The sequence below is a fragment of the Numida meleagris genome, chromosome 4, assembly GCF_002078875.1.
Source record: "Numida meleagris isolate 19003 breed g44 Domestic line chromosome 4, NumMel1.0, whole genome shotgun sequence".
Taxonomy (NCBI): Eukaryota; Metazoa; Chordata; class Aves; order Galliformes; family Numididae; genus Numida; species Numida meleagris.
Window position 1 is genome coordinate 36035591 of NC_034412.1, and position 22128 is coordinate 36057718.

Consider the following 22128-nt stretch of genomic DNA (forward strand, 5'->3'; position numbering starts at 1 on the left):
TACATGCATGACTGGGCATTGCAGGTGTTCTTTCCTTTTGTGTTGACAGACGTCTTCAGAAAGCCTACTTCCACGACTGGACCTTTGATAAGAAGAGTTGAGGTACTTAGCAGTCTATGTGCAAGATGATTGCTTTGAGCTTGTCATGACACTGCAACTTGTTGGCCTGCCCTCTGCAGGAGTGCAGCAAGAAGCAAGGTACGTGCACTTCTGTGAGTACTGCACAGGTGGAAGTTCTCTGGCTTTCAATGTTTGCACAGTAAATTCAATGTCAGCATGTACAGACAGCAGATGTCAGAGGAGTTAGAGGTAAATAGCCTTTCTTTTTGAAGTTTCTAGAGCGAGATGCAAAGCCGAGGGATTTCTTTGAGTTTTTGCCCTGTCGTGAGTTGGCAGGTGGCTTGGGAGGAGGTAGTCCCCAGTCGTCTGGCAGTGCCAGCAATGAGCTTTGAACCACGTAAGCTTTTGGAAGCTAGGGAACGTATCTGCTGGAGACTTAAGAGTCCCATTCTCTCTGTGGCTGCCAATGATATTTTTTGGTGATGTGCTTTATTTTTATTTGATTATTAAAAGTCAAGTTAGGTGTCTCAATCCCTTCGTTAGTGTATCCGAGGAAGCTAAAAATACCCGACTCCCCTAGGAAAAAAAAATTCTGAACTATCCAGAAGAACACCCCACCCATTTTCTTTTCCTTCCCTAAAATGTGGAGTATTCTTGAAGTATCCAAATAAGAGCCCAGATCTCGAGAAACTATTGATTAGGTGACAGAAAGCCAATGACAGGTCTAGCATGACTTCTGCTGTCAATAACAAGTGTACAAATTGAGAAATTGGCTGTTACAGTGACAAAGTCAAAAATTCTAGTGGAAAAGAAATTGTTAAGGAAAGCTTGGGAAAACCACTCTGTACGAAGGATTTGGGGAGCTGAATTCAAAGGCAGTCAGTCAGAACATGGCTGGTAGTGCTCGTCAGGAACCACAAATTCTACTCCTCAGGAAATTCCTGTATCTTTCAAAACTTGTCTAACATAAAGCATCTGACTGGAAGAAACCTCTGAGTAATCCCAATTTCTGGATTATTTTCTTCTTTCTTCTGAAGTGTCAGTCAGTAGCATTTACCTTGAGAGCAGGATACTGGCAAGAATTGAGGAACAGATGGGTCAATCTAGCAGGGTAAACCCTTTCGCCACATATGAACGCCAATTGTGAGCAGAGTGAGCCTGTCATGCAAGAGCTGAGGTCCAGTGGAGAATGCGGCGATGATCGCAAGTGAGAAATGACCTCTGTCTATCTGTGGTGAGAGTAAACAGAATGGGACCATCTAGCTTGAGTGTCTACAGTAGGCTGCTATGAAATAGCTGGGGCGAGGCTAATCGGGAACCATTTTTGTAATGCAAGTATTGAGGGGGCAGTTTACGGTATTGTTGGGTTGCAGGCTTGCAGCAAACGAAGTACTTTTTCACAGAGGGGGGTTTACATGTAAATTGTGGAACTCAGTGCTGGAGACATGAATAGGTTTAAAGAAAAGACCAAACTCAGAGCAGGACAGCCCTGCCTCTGTATCTTAAGTACTTGGGCAGTTGCATTAGGAAGACCTCAGATACGAATTACTGTAGCGGCACCAAAGGAAACTTAGTAAACTAAATACACCTTAGAAGAAAATACGACCGGATTCTTTTATTCCCCGTTCAATTCTTTGTTACACAAGTTGAGCCAGGCTAGGATTGCCCTGGAGATGGGTCTTCCCAGCACAGGTGCTGCTGTCACTGCAGTGTGCCCGTGAAGCAGCCAGAGCTCAGCAGCAAACGCCGAGATCTTCCACGCAGGACCTAGTGCAGGGCTTACTGACATAAAGCAGGACTGCTGCAGCCATGTTAACGCAAGGTGCTTTAAACAGCAGGTACACACATGCAGAAGTGTCTAATAGTCTTTTGTAGTGTATAGAGCATTGTTTTCTCGTTAAAATTGGATGCGGACTAGATTTTACTATGAAACTATTAGCTTTAGTAGACTAGTCACAGGGAGTCTCAAAGTGTCTGAATTTTGGGAAGTGATTAAGTGTACCCTTACTTATATTTTCCAGGTTTGAATGGCTGGAGGACTGTTCTTCCCGACTCTGTCTCAATCTTAGAGAAATCTGTCACTTTGAATGAAACTTGACTGGTAAAAATAGAATCTTGGCATAGTATCATCATATAAGTGAATCTTCTTTATTTTTAATTGAAATGTCAGCTTAAAAGATTCTGTGCTTATTTTTAAATTGCATTAGCATTGTATTCAGATCTATTCATAATGTTTTAGGTTTGAGGTTGCATTAAAAAATAGGTAGCTAGATATAAAAATGCATAGCCTTAATACTTGCTTACTAAATATTCAGAGTGCAAACTGACACCACAGATAACATACGCAAAGAGAGATATTCTGGTATATTCTACAAGTGTCATAGGCATGAGTGACACACATCATGCTATGCATATTATTTCTGAATCACACTGATGGAGTGTGCACTCCTGCCCTTATTTATTTTTACTTACATTCCCGTGCCATTTACATTTTTTTCCTTCAATTTTAGGGAAAAAAAATACCATAATTTTATTGCTGAAATGACCGCTGCATTAACTGTAATGGAATGCAATTGTATGCTGTGTACCAGAAAGTCTAGATGTCAGAAAAACGTTAATCCCTACAATACAAATATTGCAAAACGTGTGTAATTTACCATAATTTATTTTGCTTGTTCTAGCAAGAAATTCTGTATTAATCTATGCACACAGTTTTAAAGGAATTATTCCTATGGGGGAGCCAAGCAACATTCTGCTTTCTCCTCAAGCAGAGGTTGCTTTCAGTGCCCAGACAAACTGCGCTCGGCCCTACGCAGTGGGAGATGTGCACTGGGTGGGGGTGCCTGAAGCTGGCACTTGCCCTTAGGGTCTGGCTTTGTAGCAAGTTAGTCAGTGCTGGACATTGCACCGGTACCACTGCTGTCACAAGTGCAGCAGCTTGCCTTTTCTGAACTGGGGCTAGACAAGGCTGGTGTGGTTATTTGTGGCAATACGCTTAAGAAAGCAGTGAGAGCAAGCCAGGGAAAACATGCTCATACTCATTCACACAATATACATAAATAGGTTCTAAAGTCCTACTCAAATATGCACAAGCACATTAGTCATATATTTGACCCTCCCAACTGGCTTCCTGTTAAATCTGTTAAAAAGCATAGTCTACAATCTAACGTGTGAATGAAAATTCCAGTCTTAAATAACAGACAAGGAAAGACTCAAGAAAGCATTTTATTTATTTATTTATTTAATTTATTTATTTTTGACTGGCCAGAAAGCGAGCCCTATTTTTGGTTTTGGTCACATTAGGCTGTGCTGAACACTGGCATGAAGTCCCAGCAGTTCAGGGATAGCATTTTTCTATTCTTTATTTAAACAGGCACCTTCCCAGCAGAGAAACAGTCCGAAGTCTGCAGCTTCCAATGAAATGCCGTCTCAGAAGTGCTGCAAAAGAAGGTACGTGATAGAAATTAGAGACTTCAAGAGTAACGCAGAGCAGAAATACATGCAAACAATAGAGGATACTATAGGAAATCAAGTCTTTTTCAGCATCTGTATCCTAAATTTGATTTATTTTTTTTTTCCCCCAGAGTCATGCCCTGTGTTTTATTTTAATTACTGCTGAGGAAGAGTGGAATGGATCAATAAGGAATTTTTTTAATTAAAAAAGCTGGCACAAAAAGCTCCCCTGTATATTCTTAAAGTAGGGAAATAGGCAGCAGAGCCTTCACTTGGCTACACAAGGCTGTAAAGAAATACCAGATTATCACTTTGTACTCTTCCATGTTCTTCCATCCACAGCTGGATTTTATTGTCTTTGGTGGTGTTATTTTTTGTTTTTAACTTAGTGAAACATTTCCAGTTGGTACTACATTGCTACTGCTCTGCGCCTGCTCTAGATCATCTTCCCTTTTTTTTTTTTTTCTCTTTTTTAAATTGTCCTTAAGAGAGTCATACAGTGAGTATATCTATAGTTGAGTTCTTCAGGGATAGCTGTTATACACATGTGGAAGCACAACAGCTGCATTTCTGTTGTGTTGCCTGGCATCTAGCAACTGTCTGGCTTCTTGGTATACAAAGCATTATTTTCTCAAGAGCTACACAACGAGCCCACAAGCCAAATAAAATTCTGGTCTCTGTTTCAGATGTAGCTTGTTAATTCAGCCTGGCTTTGCCAGAACACGTGCGGCTTCTAAGCAGTCCTAACTGACTCGATGCCAGCAGCACTGTACTCTTGCCGATGCGTGCTCCTGCTGAAATGGGCAGCAGGCTGTTCCCTGCCACCTCCCATCGGGTGTTTTAGGCCCAGGTGGTGAACAAAGACAAGATTTTTAACAATGACTACTGGACTTTCAGGGGGTAATGACTTCAGGCTACCCCTGTCCCTTTTCCAGGGGCTCCTGCTGGGCACTCAGACACCAGCCTCCTCCTGCCCAAGATTAGCTGTCACTTGTGAAATTTTGAGATGTGTCGATGGTAGTTTCTAAAACTTCAGTGCAAAAGAGCATGCACCTTCCCCTTGCAGGGTACTTGAGTGCCTCTGTGATGAGAAGATGACACACCGCTTACTGCCATTGCGGTGGTTGGCAGACCTCTGGTTTGGAGTGACTGCACCCGTGTTTTATTAGCTCTCAGAAAATATATAGCAGAGAAGAGGCTTTGCAGGCTCCTGCACGCTCTGCCTGTGCAGTGACCCCTCGGGCAAGAGGCTACATTGCTTTTACAGCCAGTACTTAACCTTTCTGCCGAGACTTGTCAACAAGGAAACCAATTAGCAGCAGATATGATGGTGGGTGACATAATGCAGATGTCTGTTTGTTATGGACACAACTGATATATTTTAACACAACATGTATTTAAAGCATTGCTCTGCATTAATGACACCATCTCTCACAAAAAGAAAAAAAAAATCACTCTCTACAGTTGTGTTAAAGAATATCTTTGAGGTTTTTCAAAGTCTCTGTCTTAAGCCCTGCTTTGCTGGGCTCATGCTGACTGTGACAAGTGCAAGATTATAAGAACTAATTGCTCTAGGAAAAAAAATCCACTTTTATTATTTTTATGTTGATGATATATTCAAAATAGACCTGCAGATTGAAAGCAGGGCAGTCATTGCCAATTGAACTGAGCCGTTTTCTGTATACATACAAATGTATATTGGTTTATGTACCAGAAAGAAACAGTTCAGGGAAACCCGAGTTAATTGATTAAAATTGCACGGGTCTACAAGCACATTATGGCCACTTCCTCGAAAGGACAATGGCTTTGTCACGTAAGTATGTGACAGAGAGGCCTCTGTTTGGGTATAGATAGAGTTCCCCTGTCAGAAATATGTTGGGCTGGGGGGTGTTCTTTTAAGAGGGCAGTTGATAGTTGGGTTGAGGTTTGGCCTGATCTTTTTTAGAAAAGTTTACAGTAAGATTCAATGGCTGGAGCTGCTTCTAAAGGACTTAATTGCCAGCTGGCTCTGTATATGGGCAGAGCAATTCAGTCCTCTGCTCTGTCCGTTCCTAGAGAAATTGTTCTCTTTGGCTGAGAAAATATCAAATTCTGCAGCAGTGCATGCTAGAACATGTAGGGACATAGGGATGCGCTCACTTCCTGTGGCAGCCGTGTCCCCTCTTCTCTGCCAGCCAAGATTCTCTTTGGCTCACTCTGTATGAGTTCCTTGCTTTTTTGGACTGAACATTTGAACCAGCATCTTAAACCGTTTTCTTATTGCTGAACAGCCACAATCATTTACAACAGAATTTGCAATTACTGTTTTAAAACCATCAAGATATAATCAGGGCTTGCTAGATTAATCTCTGAGAAATCCTTCAAAATTAAACCGGAGAATTTGCACGATTGATAAATAATTGTTAGGATAACTATGTATAATGCAGAAAGAGAACACAAAAAACCAACCCAGAACAAGCCAAAGTATCACTTTTACATTTCCTTTTACAGTACAGCAAGAGAAAGACTATCATCTCTTCTTGAACACGACTTACCATCCTTATGTCGAAGACAGAGAAGCCTTCTCATCGTATAACAGCAAAAGGAGGAAGAGTGGATTCAACACATGAGCTGTTACGTGCACTGCATACTCTACAAGGTACTGATAGGAAGCCTGAAAATTAGTACTCCATCCCAGAAGAACAGTTTTTCAGATTATTAGACCTTCGTATGGCCCCAACTGAGGGCGAAAGACAATCAAATGTATTTAATGCTCACATTAATTTATCTGAGGATAGTTTTTATCTAATGCAAACCTAGATTTCCCCCCCCCCCCCAGTAAGTATTTACAAATGCATTTTTTTAAGATGTTAGGTATTTCTGCATGTTCAGTGGGACCGCTACCTTTGCTTAACCAGAGTTTTCCTTTACCATTTGAACTGTTCATAATATCTTCCCTCTTTTCCGTGCATCTTGTCTTGCAGGAGTATACTTTTCCCTCCCCCATATCAAGCTTAAAATCTATTCAAGGTGAAACGAGAGGAAGAAAAAGCAAAAAGAAACGAGGGGTATAGCCAACCTTTTTAATTAGAGTATATTGTACTTCCAAACTGGATACACTAGAAATTGGCAATGCAACATAAGATGCAAAGGAATATACCAGTTACTGTCAAAATGACCCTGTACAGCCTTATAATGCAAAAAGCTTTATACAATACAAACTTTTAATAATGTACACAGACCTTGACAGAATGATATTTGAACATAATACACCAAGTAAGTAAAAAAAAATACAGAAGAAAGAAAAAAGTGCTCAGAACTTTAACTGAAGTACTGAATGGAAAATCACACTAGCCTTCATTAAAGAATGCATAGGGATAAACTATTATGAAATTAGCTTTATGGTGGGGGGAATTTTTCAGAACTGTTGGTCTTTAATAGGTAGGGGATATCTCTGGAGAACATTCCTTTCTTTAGTCTTGAACTACAAACCAATTATTTCAATATGCATGAGCTCTGATAAATACTGTATTTTTTTTTCTTAAAAAAATAAAAACCTCCTAACACACTTTTCCTTACAGAGAAAACTTCTGTAACGTACCGGAAAGAATGAATTTATCCTTTCCAAAGTGCTAAACAAACTTCCCAGGTATATTAGACATTACTACGTCAGGTACTGGTACAATGGAACGTTGCTGAATGCGTGGCATTTGCGTGCTGACAACTCATTCTTGGAAGCTCCAGCCCTATTTATACTGGAGTTTGGTTTACAACACCAAAGCATCCTGGTACTATTCGTACTTCCTCCTAGACCGCCGTACTTTCCCTGGTGGTTTGAAAAAAAAGCTTTTTGATTTGGAAGTGTTTGCTCTACTATGGTGGCATCAGAGATACATGCATTGAGTGTATCGTATAGAACTGGTATAGTTTCTGGGTGCAGATTGCATATTTCATGCTGTTAAGATACTCGGTTTTTTATACTTCGCGTATTTACTAATACACTGCTTTCTATTTTGTCTGTACTCCCGGGGGGGGGGGGGTTACCAGGAGTTCTGATGGAGTAAAGCATGGCAAAGAGGGCCCTGAGTTGTGCTGTTACCAAAAAAAAACGTTCTATTTACTTTGGAACAGATGGCTTTTCTCTACTGCATAGACAGACAGAACTGCCATATGCTCAGTAGAACCAACATTTTCTGCTGGAATGTAAACAAAATGGTGGGACTTCTCTGCCCTTTAATTAATAATTCCAAATAATAACCTGCTCCTATTTTGGATGTTTCCCCCTTTGTAAATAGCTTTGAGGATGTTAAACAGGAGTGCACAATTGAGGATGTCCTCCCTGAACAGGAAGACTTTGGTCATGCCTGTGGAGAGTGTTTGGCCATCTCAGTGCAAAACAAACGTAGGAATCTTCCAAATAAATAAAACGATGCAAGTTCTGCATAAAAAAAAAATATTCTATATAAGCTTCATTTAAGAAATGAAGAAGATTGAGATTATGTTTCTACCTGTGCGTGTGGCTCAGAGCCTTTGTGGACCAGAAATGCCTTCCTGAACTAGGATACTGCCTTAGTGCTGTCCAGACAAGGGGCTGGCTCCAACTGCTCTGCTGGGATCCCTCCACTGCACAGCACCCTGCACAAGAAGTTGCTCTGGAACAGCATGAGAGTGGGTAAGCAGCACATCAGATGTGATTCAGCGCATCGCTTACAGAGGCTTGGCCAGAGAGAGAGGAGGACTGAAAAGAGCGAGGAGGTCAGACATCTCCAATACCTGGTGAAAGACAGCAAGATCTAATTCCAAGAGACACCATGGAAAACAATAATCCAGTAAGAAAGTATTCCTGTAAGTCCTGTGACAATTTTGAAATGTTTCATGTTTTGTATTTCCAATTTTAATGCAGAGGATTTTTCATCCTGAGCTTTCTTCCTGGATTTTAAATAAGTTGTCTAAGGAACAAATCAATTAACAGACAGTTTCTTTTCTTTCAGATCACTGCTGGCATTTTGAGATTAACGAAGGTTATACAACTGCTCTGCATTTGCTTCTTCCTGCAATAAAGTGCCACATAAAACATATCATTTTAATGACCACAAAGTAAGAGCATTAAATAAGTATAAAGTTAGCTTCCTAGCAGTGTATGCTCTATCAGCCATTATCAGAAAGGAATAAAGTATTATGAACAACGTGGAGGGTATTGATAGGACTGACTGTAGAATCTGCAAGTACAATTGAAATAGTGAGGATATAAAAGAGAACTGTATCTTTCAAACAGTATCTTTTTTATAGCTTTATATTTCAAAGTTATTGGTACCTTTTCAAACATACAGGCTTATTACTTTCATCCTGCAGAATTTTTGTTTTTTTTTTTTTTTTGCAACTGAGAAACAAACTAGTGCAAGACTAAAGCACTGTGCAAATCTGCCTTTTTTTTTTTTTTAGTCTGAGTATTTATACCCAGAATTTATCCATACCCTTTGTAAAATCCCCTTTGTTGGATTTTTTTCCACCATAGATTTCTAGTTATACAAGTTGTTCCTGCAAACTAAAAGGTAACCACTGCATAATACAGCATATATGAATCTATATATAATATTTATATGCCCTTTTAAAACAAAAGATGTATGCTATGGCCCAGACTCAGGTGTTTGTTTGTTGCACCTGCGTAACAGCTAAGAAGAAGTGAGCCTGCTGTGTGGGTATATACACACACACATTTTCATTGTTACACTCTCATCCTGCAGTGCTGAAAGCCACTTCTTCCTTATCAGCTCTACCCATAATCCTCAAACCTTGACAACTCAATACAAGGCATCAAACAACTAAACGATGCTGCACGCAGCACTGAAATAATGACACCAGTCAACCCCGGACCAAGAGTTACTCCCACCACAACTCTACAGTTCAGGGGGGATACAGAGGGAAGGGAGGGAACGAGCGTGTTCAAAGGGGAAAAATAACAGATAAATAAACCAATATAATGGATGTGCAAAAGCAGTGTCGTGGCACGCTTACAGCCTCTCTTTCACACACCCACGCACACACAAAGACCCCGCCAAAAAAAGTATCAGTATGAAATCTTACAAGTGCTGATTGCCAGTAAGGACACTCTTTTTCAGCTTAACAAGACAAAATAGTTTCTTAGATAAGAGTACTGGGAACATGCTGAAGGTAGAAGTATGCAGTAGGTCACCTCTTGAAGATTTAATAAAGCAGCTTTCATGTCAACGCAATAAGTATACACAGAGCCATTTTCTAAACCTTACTACTGATATAGTACAAATGTTCGTTACCTCTTCGGTTTACAGTTTGCAGCAATGTATACCTGCTGGGTTTGCTGGGGTATTTTTGGTACAGAACGTAACTGCCCTCAGACAGTTTCTGCCCTTTCTGTTAGTCCAAGGTAGGCAAGGAAGGAGTGTTTCGGTGAAGAGGCACCTCCTGGTGCAGTCTGAGGTCTGGGTGGATGGAATGTGAGATTGTAGTGGTTTTGAGGGAAAAACATTGTTAAAGGAATAAGGTGGGCAAACTCTGAGTTCCAGTATTTATCAAAGCACAGGGAAGTGCCGTTGATGGCCAAGGCTTTCACTGCCAAGTTTGGTTCTGCCCTGCTGCTGTGCGCAGCTGACATAGCCACTGTCTGCAGAGCCTGGGAGGCAGACATAACTGAGAGGGGTGACAAGAGGTTTCTGGAGCTGTTCACTGGTAGGAGTGGACTGGCTTCCTTAGAGGTTGAATACTGGCCCTTCTTCTCCTCTTCAGAGCAGTCCCCATTCTGGTGCTTCTTCACGTGGCGGCTGAAAACAAAAGGGTGGGTAGTCTTGAACAGGCACTCATCGCAGCTGAAAGTCTGGCGTGGAGCATGCTTCAGTTTCTTGTGCAAGTTGAGATTGTCTTTGCGTTTGCAGCTGTAGCTGCACTGGTCACAGTGAAAAGGGCGCTCACCAGTGTGGACGCGCACGTGTTCAATCAGCTTGTTGGCGGTCTTGGACAGGTAGCCACACTGGTCACACTTGTAATGGTTGCCAAGGCGGTGTTCTCGGATGTGCATCTCCAGCTCCAGCTGATTTGCTTTTACTGTCTGGCAGATCCGACATTTGTACTCCATCTTGTAGTGAGTCTTCAGGTGGCACTCCATCGCTGCAGGGCGGTTTGTGGAGTAGATGCAGAATGGGCACCTGGCACAGAGAAAAGAGAAGTCACGTGGCCTGAAGTTCTGCGTTACTGGGTTAACCCTCTCATTCAGCCCATCTCTGCCCTACTGAAGCAGGAGAAAAGGCACTTAGTCCTCCCTGTACGGTCTGTTTATGTTTGGTTCATCTTGACCTCTGTCTCTACTTAGAGTGCGTTTGCCCATTTAACGGCAGTAGAGCTCGCTCATTCCTAGGAAGGCACCAAAGGAGCATCCCCTTAATCTTCTAGCTTACCTTTGCAGGGCAGGTTCTGCAAAGCAGGCCAGGTTGTGCAGTGGGTGACTGATTCACAGGTACTTTGGGTAACGACATTCCTAGTGTTTGCACAAAGTCACTTTTGCCATTTTCTCCATTCAGAAGTGGTTTAAAGTGAGTGTTTACAGATGAGTATGAAAGCAGCTGTTTAAGTAAAGATGGAATAAACTTGTAATACCATGTGTACAGCAAAAGCTTAGGAAATTCCTTCTATGTGACTTTCAACAATAAGCTTGCTGGGTATCCGGCTAGAAACAGCTGGAAGTTGGAGATGATTTGTAGGGATTCCCATTGCTGGGAGATGAGCTAGTCTGTGCTCGGCAATGCTTGCCTACAGCCACCTCTGCCACGGCAGGAATTGTTCCAGTGTGGGAACAGGATGTGGGCTCTGCTTACTCACAGCAGAAAGCTTCCGGACCAGGGTGGACGTGGTAAAGGGCCTCAGCCCTGGTTCCTGGACCAGGAAGGGCGAAGAAGGCTGGAGGAGGGAGCCTTGAAAGCTGGGAAGAAAGGCTGAGCTGAACAAGCCTGGACACCATCAAGACTAAAATGCACCAGACTCTGCTTGATGTGGCTTAGAGAAAGTTGGTGAAGGCAGCTACCCGCCCAGAATCTCTGCTACACTGAACAAAGCACACTGGCTTCCAGATCTAGCTTGTGAACTAAAAGAGCAAGCCTAGGTAAAAAGATACAAATAATGCACCCGGCTGTTATCTTATGAACATCTCCAGTGCCTGCTGATCTGCATTCACCGGTTTAGCAGCTCTGACAGTTGCGCTTTATCACTTAAGGTTCTTCTAAGCAGAGATCCTCTCACTTTGTTTTCACTCACAACAACTGATTGCATGTACAGGTTCAATTTTATCTTGCTAATAATTGAGAGACTTTTGAGTGCAGCGAATTGTACAGGAGGACAAACAAACAGAAGTAAAATAGCCAGACGCTTTTCCTGATGCAGCATCAAGTACTCTGATCCAGAGAGGGAACCTGGCACTGAGGCTGCTGAAGTGGTTAGCTGTACTGCAACAGAGAACTCAGCCGTCTATGCACACATACCTCTCCTGAGCTGGGTGCTCTCTGGATCAGAATTCTCAGATTTTGATCTGGAACTGGAGGAATTTTTCTCTTCCCCCACAGCAAACAGGAGACAGAAAAATACAATTTACTTAGATCTCTTCAGGCTCTTCTGGATGCCTTAAAAAAAAAAATCAGAGCTTTTTCTTAGATGCAGCTTTGAAGGTACCTAATTATTACTTGAGTAGGGCAGGAATAACTTATGTAGACTGAGAAGCCCATTCTGTCAGGAAGGTCTGAGTCATAGGTCATGGTTTTTCCTCGGTAAATAGAATAGATTCTGTGCAGCTTAAACCCAGAGCGCATGAGATCACTGGCCCATGCATCCAAGACAGACATCCCATCGTTCTGGCACGCTACTTGTTTCCTAGCCTGGTCTTATTCCCAGATTCAGTCATCATATCTCAACCGATCACAGATTCAAATTTGGGAAACTACCGAGCTGCAGAACAAGACACTGCCTGGCAAACAGAACCAGTTTTCACAAACTGCAGTGCAAACTGAGAGAGCTGCTACTCATGGTAACAGTAAATGTGGTGTGCTAGTTACCTGACAGTTACAGTGCACTGAAAACATTAGTTTGTTTAGCAAGAGCAATGCAAGCAGGGAGGCCTCTGCTGAATCCTAGCTGGGCTTGAAGTGGCTCCCGCCTCTTTTCCTGCAGCAGCTGGAACAAACGGAGACCAGGGACATACATTTTGCATAACATCACATTGCCTGCACACAGGGAGCAAGCGTATGGCCCCAGCAATCACGCCTCCCTTCAGGGGTCTGACTTTGACATAAGGGCACACTCACTCACTAGAAACATTGGTCTGTAAGACCCGATCTTAAAGGACAGCACCTTAGCCAAAGACAAAGAGGTTTTTTTTCCTTAAAAGAGTGTATTGCTTGTTACATGTTAATTTATAGTGATTATTCCAAGCATGCAAAGAAAGGCAGTAAAGGATCAAAATAGTTAGTTGCTGAGGAGGACTGACTTTGCGTTAGAATCTACAAGGATTACAAAGCAATTGAAAGATCTGGTTTTCAGAAGCTGACTTCATACTTATTTGCACAGACTGGACAGGATTTAGATTCTTTGAGCTAGGTGCAGAATAGAGAATGTGGTGCATGCTCTCCTTTGCTCTAATGCCTTCAAAAAACCTTAGCTGGACAGCACCTCCGTGCAGTACTGCCTCGTTCTCTTAGGACCCATCACGTACTTTCTCCTGTTTGACTTGAAATGGGAAATGCCATACTTTGTTACGGCTCTATAACCAGTGGAAACTACATATACTACTATTTACTATAATGGTGCAAACCCATGTTAAGGCAACTCTAAAGGACTGGGCTTTCAATAGCTAAATAAAGGAAGCCCCAAATCTGGATTCTCAGGCATTGAACTAATCCTTTCTAGCTGACTTCCTTTTGTCCTGTCCCCACAGTATTAGAGGTGCTTAACGCAGTAAAAGTTTGTGTACTTGCTTTCCTTACTTGAGCCCACCAGTGGGGACAGTGTGGCATTTCTTGTGCTCCAATAATTGCTCAGGTGTCTTCATGAACTTGTGGCACACATCACACTCAAACATCCGTGTGATCAGGTGGATTTGCAGATGGCGCTCAAACATATTTTTTGTTTTGCAGACAAAGTTACAGAAAACGCATTCAAAGCCTGAAAAATGAAAAAAGGAAAATGCATTCTGCATACCGTGGCCGGATCTACTGCATAGAAGGTGACAGTTTGTATTCGTTTAACAGGGTTTTTACCTTTCTCTGACTTCTCTTCAGTATTCAGTGAGGTCTGAGTACCAGGCACTACAGAAATGACCAGCAGGTTGTTTGAACCCTTGTTTTTTGGAGATACATCTGCATCTTCTTTGCTGTTAGCAGAGTCACTGAGTGCTGACAGTGAAGATGAAGATGGACTGTTAGATTCACTGGGTGTCTTCCTCTCCTCAGCTGAAAAATTGGAATTAGGAGCAATAGCTAGTACAGCAGACTAGATGCAATCTCAGTAATCCTGTTTTAAATTTCAGGATGAGTGTCATTTAAAGTTAATTCAAACTTTCTTATAAACAAGTCTGAAATAAACTGGTCGGTTAGGGAAGCATCGTAATTTCACATCCTTCCATTTTATAAGCGTTTACAGTAATATATCCTAAAAGGTATTCTGTCTGTCACGGCAGTGAAAGGAAGCATGCAATTCCTTATCAGGCCAAAAAAAATCCCAAGCACACGCTTTGATTAGTTCAGACAATCAAGAACTTGTCACTGAGAAAGAAAGTGAAATTTTCACAAATGGAGGTTGGGGTGCTGTTGATGGCCTAGTTTATTAGCGTTTCGAACTATGCTTCCACCACCTTTCTGCTTACGCCTGTCCATTGGGAAGCTCTGAAAGGAAGGGTAAAGGAGAATAATCTCACTCTGTGCACTGAGGATGCAGCCTCAATAATGACTGTAAGAAATAACAGCCTGGTCTCAAGATGTATCTGTTGTTACTAGGACCTGTCACTGAAAATTAAATGAAAAAGAACAAAACATATTTAACTAGATCTAAAGCTATATAGCACTTCAGCGTTGCCTTATGTGTGCAATAAATGTATGCAGTTTGAATCCCAAATAGTATCACACACCAGAAATGAGCAAGAGTGAGAGGTTTCATATAAGCCTAATCCGATATATTCTTTGTGAGCCAAAGAATCACCATGGGCAAATTATTTCCTCCCATCTGTGTCACAGTTTATTCAGAGCTGTGTTAAAAACAGACTTTACTAAAATGTCATATTATCTATGTGATAAAGTAAGTCCTCCAACTGAGGCCTCTGCCAACAGCAGCATGTACCTAGCTTTAAACTCAGAAGTGGCACCTTTAAGTCGAGATAAAAATGTAGGAATGCGCTAATGAAATCTGATGACCCATGCTGTCAATAGGAAGGATGACTGGGATATCATACAGAAAGACTCACTGACCTTGGGGACTAGAGTAATAAAAATGGAATGAAATTTAATAGTACAGAGTACAAGGTTATGACCTGGAGGGCCAGTAACAAGAATTTTTTGCTACAAATGAGGAGTGCTTAAGTTGGAAACAGTCAAGGAAATAAAATTAAAAAAAAAAAAAAGAATTTGAGCAGAACACAGGATGAATATGAGCTATCAGCATGTTAAAGTCTTCAAGGAAGGTAAATACGATCACAGAATATTACTGTGCGAGTTATTCCCAGAAACTGCTGCCGTTTTACTCTGCCACCACAACTAATTTCAACTAAATATACCATGTGCAGCCACGGTTGTGTATGCCAGGAATGGGGATCTAACAAGAACACACACAGAGAAGGACTGGTACTTTGAGAAGAGTATTTCATGTAAGAAAAGGCTCAATGAACGGTTAGATGGGAGAGGGCTGTTCTCCAGAAATACACGAAGGGAATAAATACTGTGGGAGGGGAGAAGAAAGGTGGAGGGAGGTGGGCTGATGTTTCAGACTGAAGGCCGTTCTGGCAGAAGAGAATGTACGTGTGTCCAGATTATTAGTAAGACGCGTGCTGGGAATTTTAAAAAGGTCCCTCATCTTTAATACCAGAAAATGTGCAGCTGTCTGTGGGGATAGTTGGTCCGAAACAATTCTACTTGCCTGAAGACATATGCCAAGAGCCTTGCAAACAGGCCTTTTATGACTCAGTAACCTTACAGAGCAGGGACTGGAGGCAAGTGACCCAGAAACCCATCCTGCCTTTCCCCCCCGAATACGTGCCATGTGTAAGCATTTGGTGGGATCTCCTGCTGAATGGCTCAATTTGACAGAGTGAATGAAGAGCAGGTAATTAAAAGACAAGCAGCACCTCCAATATTTTAGTCACAACAGGAAGATACATTCAAGTACAGCTCTTTTTTGAGCTCTGATGCAAACTTTTCACGTGGCTGTGGATGGCATTTCTCCATCTACCTGTGGAGATGGGTAAAAAAAACTGGGTAAAGACAGTGTGAGCACAGGGAGATGGGAGCAGAATTGTTGCTGAAAGCTACACTGGCACAAAAATCTATGAGGGCATTCCAATCATTTAACTTCCGTTAGCACAAACATTCTCCTCTCCTTTCTCCCTTTCCACCCTTCCTATCTTCCCAGTTTTACCCTTGGTAAGACACAAAGAGCAATTTAACAATTGGAAAACTGTGCTGGATGCAGTCCAGCTTCAGTACTGTCAATGCAATTATTAGTAGTTTGTGACAGCAAAATCCTTCTGCTTGGTGTTATAAAAGAAATTAACTGAAAGTGTTCTAATTTTCTTCTCCTTAAATTATGCCGGGCTTCATTAGTTGGACTAAGCATATGAAACTTGTTTGAAGAAGTGCTGCTGCTCTTATCTTCGGCTGTTAAGTGACTAAGAACAGGACCAGGGAGAAGATGGAGGACTTGTTCTGGTTCTGAATCTAAAGTCACATTTACAGTATTTCTGAGTCACAATATCAAAGAAACATCAACATGAAACTCCAAACACACCGAGAGCAAAGCTCAGTATATTGCATGTTACAATCTTAAAGCCAGATACGCACAGTTAGTGCTCAAAGTTGCCTTATCATCACCGAGATCAGACCAGGATTTTGATGAAAAAGTAAATTAGTCAGAAAAACAAACAACGTATGTCAACTTCAGCAAGGGAGGAGATTCGGGGGGCACGGGGAAGGAAGGAAAAGTAGCCCTTCATTTGTCCCCTATGCTTGAAAACTGATCTGTACTACCAGACTATTTGCCTGGCTTCACTACAGCTTTGAGAGATCGGGCCTTAATTAGCAAGCTTTTCAGTGAAAGTAAAGAGAGTGCTAATGAGAAGCGTGAAGGTTGCACCTAAAAAGCAGGGAAGAGAGAGATCACTGCAGCTGGGAGATGGGGATCATCACCTGTGTGCTTGCTGTTGACATGAGCCTTCATATCTGCCTCTTCCATGGTGACAAAATCGCATGCTGTGCAGCAAATCGAGAACATCCACTGCTCTTTATCCACATGGAGGGACATATGACTGACAAACTGGACATTCATCTCCGTCTCAAACCCACACACATGACAGCTGCAGGCAGAAGGGAATTCAAGAGTAAGAAGCATTAAAAAATAAAGCACAAACAGAAGCATATTATCTTTCCCTTCATTTTGCAAGAAAAAACTCACTGCACAGTTCTCTTCCTCGCTGTTGAACGTTCACTGGAAAATTCTTTGTCTGCTGAACTGCTTTTGAACTGATGGCCATGCCAACGTGATTAAGGGCAGGCACAATGCAACAATCCCGTACATGCTATAATGATGCTAGATAATCATAAAGTTAATTAAAAACTACAGATTCCAGATGCTGCACATCACCTAGCCGATTCCTTTGGGCAATAAGAGGCACCGCAGCTTTGCCAAGACGTTTAGTAGGGCTGATACGCTGACAAACGGAACGCGTGCTGCACACTCCAGGAGTTATTTTCAAGCCCTGGAATGGTTCCCATGCCAAACTGGGATCTTGTGCAAAACTGCCTGGCGGTTTCAGTGTAAGCAAGTAAAAATGGGTTCAAACATTTCTTACGCTTGACTAGAAAACAGCAGTCATCAGCTATGCAAATAATTAACAGGGAGACAGATTTCACAGCCAATGCGTAAACAGAGTGATACTGAGAGGCAGCGGATGGGACCCTTTAACTTTCTGTGCAATCCTCCTCTTGTTTTGTTTAGGCCATCTAGATTTAAAGCAAGCTAAAAACATTTTAAAAGATGTGCGCTCTAGGGCACTACTTTATCTTCCCAGAGGGATGGACTACATAATCTAATCCAGGAGGATTTTTTTTAATTAATTTTTTACTTACATGATTTTGTAATTAAATCTGCTTGAAGCACTCTTGACTGAAACCGAGAGTGATTTTGTGCTCTGCTTGGCCACTAGGGTGCATAGCACAGTTTGCAGAACACAGCGCTGCATACAAAAAGGAGAATGCCCAAATAGCCATCTCATCTGGGCAATTCCTTTCAATTTTTCTGGCTCATTCTCCTAAAAGCCTTTTTTTCCCCAACAATGTTGGTCACAATTTACCTCTAGCAAATGGGAAAATGTGTACGTGGAGATTGTAATTATTTTAATACATTATTCTGATTTCATAGATTTGGTTGAAAACAATAGAGCTAACAGTGTTTTAGATTCGCCATGAATCTACATAAACAACGGGAAGTTCCCAAGTGCAAAACTTAAAAGTTAGAGAGGCTTCTAGGAGTTCATCTGCCTCACAGAACCATTAAAAAACAACAACAACAACAGCAGCAGCAGCAAAACCACACATGCCAAAGAACTCTGTCCTTCCTGACTGCTATCCAAGTCAAACAGCTTGAGGCAGCCAGTTGGTTTTGCTGTTTAGCTCAAAGATGGATTTGGGCAAGGCAAATACTTTCAGTGCAGTTCCACCCTGGAACCACCAGAAGAGAGCTCCTGTAATACAGCCTATGCAGGCAGCTAAGACAAATTCCAGTGCCTGGTGCACAGCTCTTGCCTGAGTCCTCACCTGTAATAGTAAGGGTGCTTCTTTCCATCGCTGCCTTCAGAAGTGACAGCGCTGACAATGTCCTCAGTGTCTGTACTCACCAGCTTCACAGAATGGACGGTCAGGTGCTGGTTCAGATTAGCACGGCACTTAGCAGCGTAGGGGCACAAGTGGCATTTGTATTTTCTCTCTTCTGAGAAAGAAACAGAAAACAGTCAATGAATACTTCATTTTGAAGCAAACTATTGTTAAAGCTTCCAGTAACCCAAGTACGCATTCTTTTGAGTTTCTCTGAGCAAATTCCTGCATAAGGTACTTTGGAAGCTAGACATTTTGGAAAATTATAGAAATTCACAGCAATTACTCAGAAAAAAACACCTCATTTGGAAGTAGTTTAGGGCTGGATTTTTTAACATGGTCTACCATTTGTTGTCAGATATTATAAAACTTTATCAACTGGAAAACTGGGGTAATTGCTGCTCTGAGAGCTGCAGCAGAGCCAGTACAGAAACAGGTCAATAATCTGCAACTAATTCCTTTACCCAGTGTCTTTTATTTGAATTTTGGGTCCACTTATTCTTGAGGTTGCCCATATGATTGTTTGCAGAGTTGATGGTTTTGTATTAAAATCTGAGGGTGGGCAGGGATGAAAGGGAACGCCGCATCATTAGGCAGTTCGGAACAGAAGTGAACAACAACAAAAAAAACAACATTCAAAGAACAATTACAAGAAATTAAATGTGAGTTTCAGTGCTTCACAACTTTTAAAATAAAAACCATTTCATTTCATATTTAACATTTCTAAGTCCTGGCAGCAATTTCTCAGTGCATGCCAGGCTTCATTTTGTGAAGAGCTGATTAATAAAACAACCAAACATTACATCAGCTTTTACAGCCTTCCCCTTTGAAGTGCTGCTGCTCTAAATTTGAAACATAATAATACAAGTGTTAGGGGGAAGAAATTCAGTTGAGCAGTTCTGGATTAAGAAAAACCCACAAAGCCAAGGAACGAGAGCATCTGAACCTTTCCAGCATGGCTGTACTAAGTGACACAACATACACTGGCATTATACCAACAATATTTTTCAGCACTGCATTAGAAATTCTTGCTTTCAAGTCTTATTTTGTGCAGTGCATCTCAGCAGGCTGACAAAGTGCATCTTCCGTATAAAAACTCTGCTTGTCTCAGCTGATGATTTGAATCACTGGCTTTAAGGGAGCTAATACAGACTTGAACAGTTCCTCTTAAAATAAGTAAATGATAAGAGCAAAGGTGAACGACGGTATTAAACCCTGTCAGTTTCACCATATCTGAAACATCAAAGCCAAATCTTTTGTTGTTCAGTAACATTTAAAGAAGCTCATCGAGTGAATGTAAGAAAGGCCAGACAAAGGCTGTGCCTTCCCTTCAGAACTGTGTGAGCTAAGTCCCTGAGCACCCCCGCTATGGCATTCTGGCCTGTTTCTGGTCTTGGCTCTGCTCTAGCAAGAAGGTCCTTCTACACACACGCTTCCGCTTATCTTCTCCCCATCCAGCTTAAATAAGCTACAACAAACGCAAGGATTTCCTCAGCACTGAAAAATAACAACGTATCGGCTTACCTGTGTGCAGGGAGAGATGTCGGGACAAAGTCTGTTGTCGACCAAACACTTTTCCACACACTTCACAGGGAAAGAGCTGGTCGTTGAATTTCCAAGATGGCAATCCATTTCCTGTCTCCAACCCTAGCTTTTCTGTTTCTATGCCAAAATACACGCAAACAGAAAGTCGTATTTTCACAACTCGGAAGACTCAGATTTCACTCAGCATAACCCTGTAGGCATGATATAAAACACAGCACCTTGGCTGCATGCTGATCTGACACAAATTCATGAAAATAGGAAACTTTCCTAATAACGGAAAGGAAATACATCTTTCATACACAATCTTCCATATATACTGTATATATAAAAGCACAACACTTACCAGCTAGACACAGTCAGAGATTGCATAAAGAGAGAAACTCAAAAATGAGCAGGGCAAAGCTTTAGACTCTAAATTTGTTTTTGTGGAGAAACAATTCCTTTGGCTTGTTCACTCACCTGCTTTCACCCAGTGCATGAAGACCCAGTCTGAGATGGTGGTTAATTTTACTTTGGATTGTTATTCATGACTGAAGGAAGACCTCCAAATCTTTTCTACTGATGTAGAAACTACTGCTACATGAGCAGTGTTCCACTGAAGGAGAGTGGAAGATTGCTCAGATGAAAGTTAAGAGAAGGGGCTCAGCATGCCAGTAAGTGGGTGGCATCTGCGGTAAGCTCTAACTGGTAACTTCTGTCCGCAGGCATCAAAATCCCAGGCAGCCCAGAGGGCCGTCCATTGAAAAACTAAGACCTTTTGAGAAATCTTATCTTTATAGAAGTGTTATTTGTTGTTCCAAGAACAGAGTCTGCTGTACAAAAAAGATACTCCACACAGCATAAAACACGGTCATAAAGACACCCTGTGAGGACATAGAGAGGAAAAGACAGGGGATGAGAAGAAAAAAAGGTATACAAACATCTGGACAGAAGGCAGCAAAAGATCAGTATAGATGGAGGACAGCAGTGATACTACTCAGACCTACATGAGAAAGAGTATCAGCAAATCTTGTGTAAAGAAATATTTTCTGCCAGTGTTCTGTTGTGCCTGAGGGAAGAGACCACTGTAGGTAAGTGACAGAAAACTCAAGGGCTTTCAGCAGCTTCCTAAATACAACAGCCAACGTAGGACAGAAGGAGCGGGAAGGTTGGCTTAGGACTTACTTTTGCTAGAAGACCTCCTATTTCCAGCAGGATGGAAGATGAAACACGCACATCACCTTTCTCTAATCCTGCACCGCCTGAGGCACCACTGCCCAAAAAAAACTAGCTCCCCCCGTGCGTGTGATTGAAGAAAAGCATTTGGCTGGTACGTTCAGGTAAACAAGAGGAGAGGAACTGAGGACAGGAGTGCAGAAACATCTTACTCAGCTTAAGTTGCTATCCTAGAGTCTAGCACAAACCAGCAAAATCTTCATCCAGTGAAACACTGAGGAATAAGCGCCCCACTTGCACAGGCAAAGGATCACCTACCGCTGCAAATCTGGCAGGCATGTCTGGAAGAGTCCTGCTGACAAATAGGCACCCAGCTGGCTCTAGTGTGATTTAGGTAAATAGTTGTCAAACACTGTAATTAATTTAAACAACAATAAATACAATGCCTCATTTACGGCAGAGATTCCACATAGCCATCTCAGCAAGTTTAGGGACAGTCATACTTTCCAGCCCCCTTTCAGCTCCTGCATACAATATTCAAGAGAGGAATTACGAGGCACATCTGAGTATTGCCGTCCAACAACACATTTTTTCTTACAGAATTTCTAGTTGGGAAACAAGTTGTGCCTCTTCAAAATAGTCATTTTTGTGGAAAAAAAAAAAGAATACCCTGCCCAAAGGGATTGTGACCCTTAACCTCCAAAATCTTCAATAAAGAATAATTCTGTTACTGTCCTCGAGTTCAAAACAGTGGAAAAATATGACTCTGTACTAATGTTACAGTTATTTTAGCAGAGCTTCTTGAGTACATAATCAAAACAGTGCTTCAAAAAGGAATATGGTAATAATT

General features: G+C 41.8%; 1 protein-coding gene and 1 long non-coding RNA gene across 3 annotated transcripts in view; one reads left to right on the forward strand and one right to left on the reverse strand.

Moving 5' to 3' along the window:
- LOC110398090 lies at positions 205-6408 on the forward strand. Its single transcript, XR_002438189.1, has 4 exons — positions 205-1267; positions 2082-2161; positions 3434-3510; positions 6004-6408. It is a non-coding gene; the product is annotated as an uncharacterized LOC110398090 (long non-coding RNA).
- The window catches only part of ZNF827 (zinc finger protein 827), an 83664-nt gene continuing 68097 nt past the window's right edge, over positions 6562-22128 (reverse strand). For both annotated transcript variants that reach the window (XM_021395445.1, XM_021395443.1), the window contains exons 9-14: positions 20103-20240; positions 18522-18693; positions 16896-17062; positions 13764-13955; positions 13491-13668; positions 6562-10670 (exon numbers count right to left, since the gene is read on the reverse strand). In XM_021395445.1, the coding sequence (XP_021251120.1) occupies positions 9863-10670; positions 13491-13668; positions 13764-13955; positions 16896-17062; positions 18522-18693; positions 20103-20240 (1655 nt within the window). In that variant the 3' untranslated portion in view covers positions 6562-9862. The remainder of the gene's footprint in view (positions 10671-13490; positions 13669-13763; positions 13956-16895; positions 17063-18521; positions 18694-20102; positions 20241-22128) is intronic.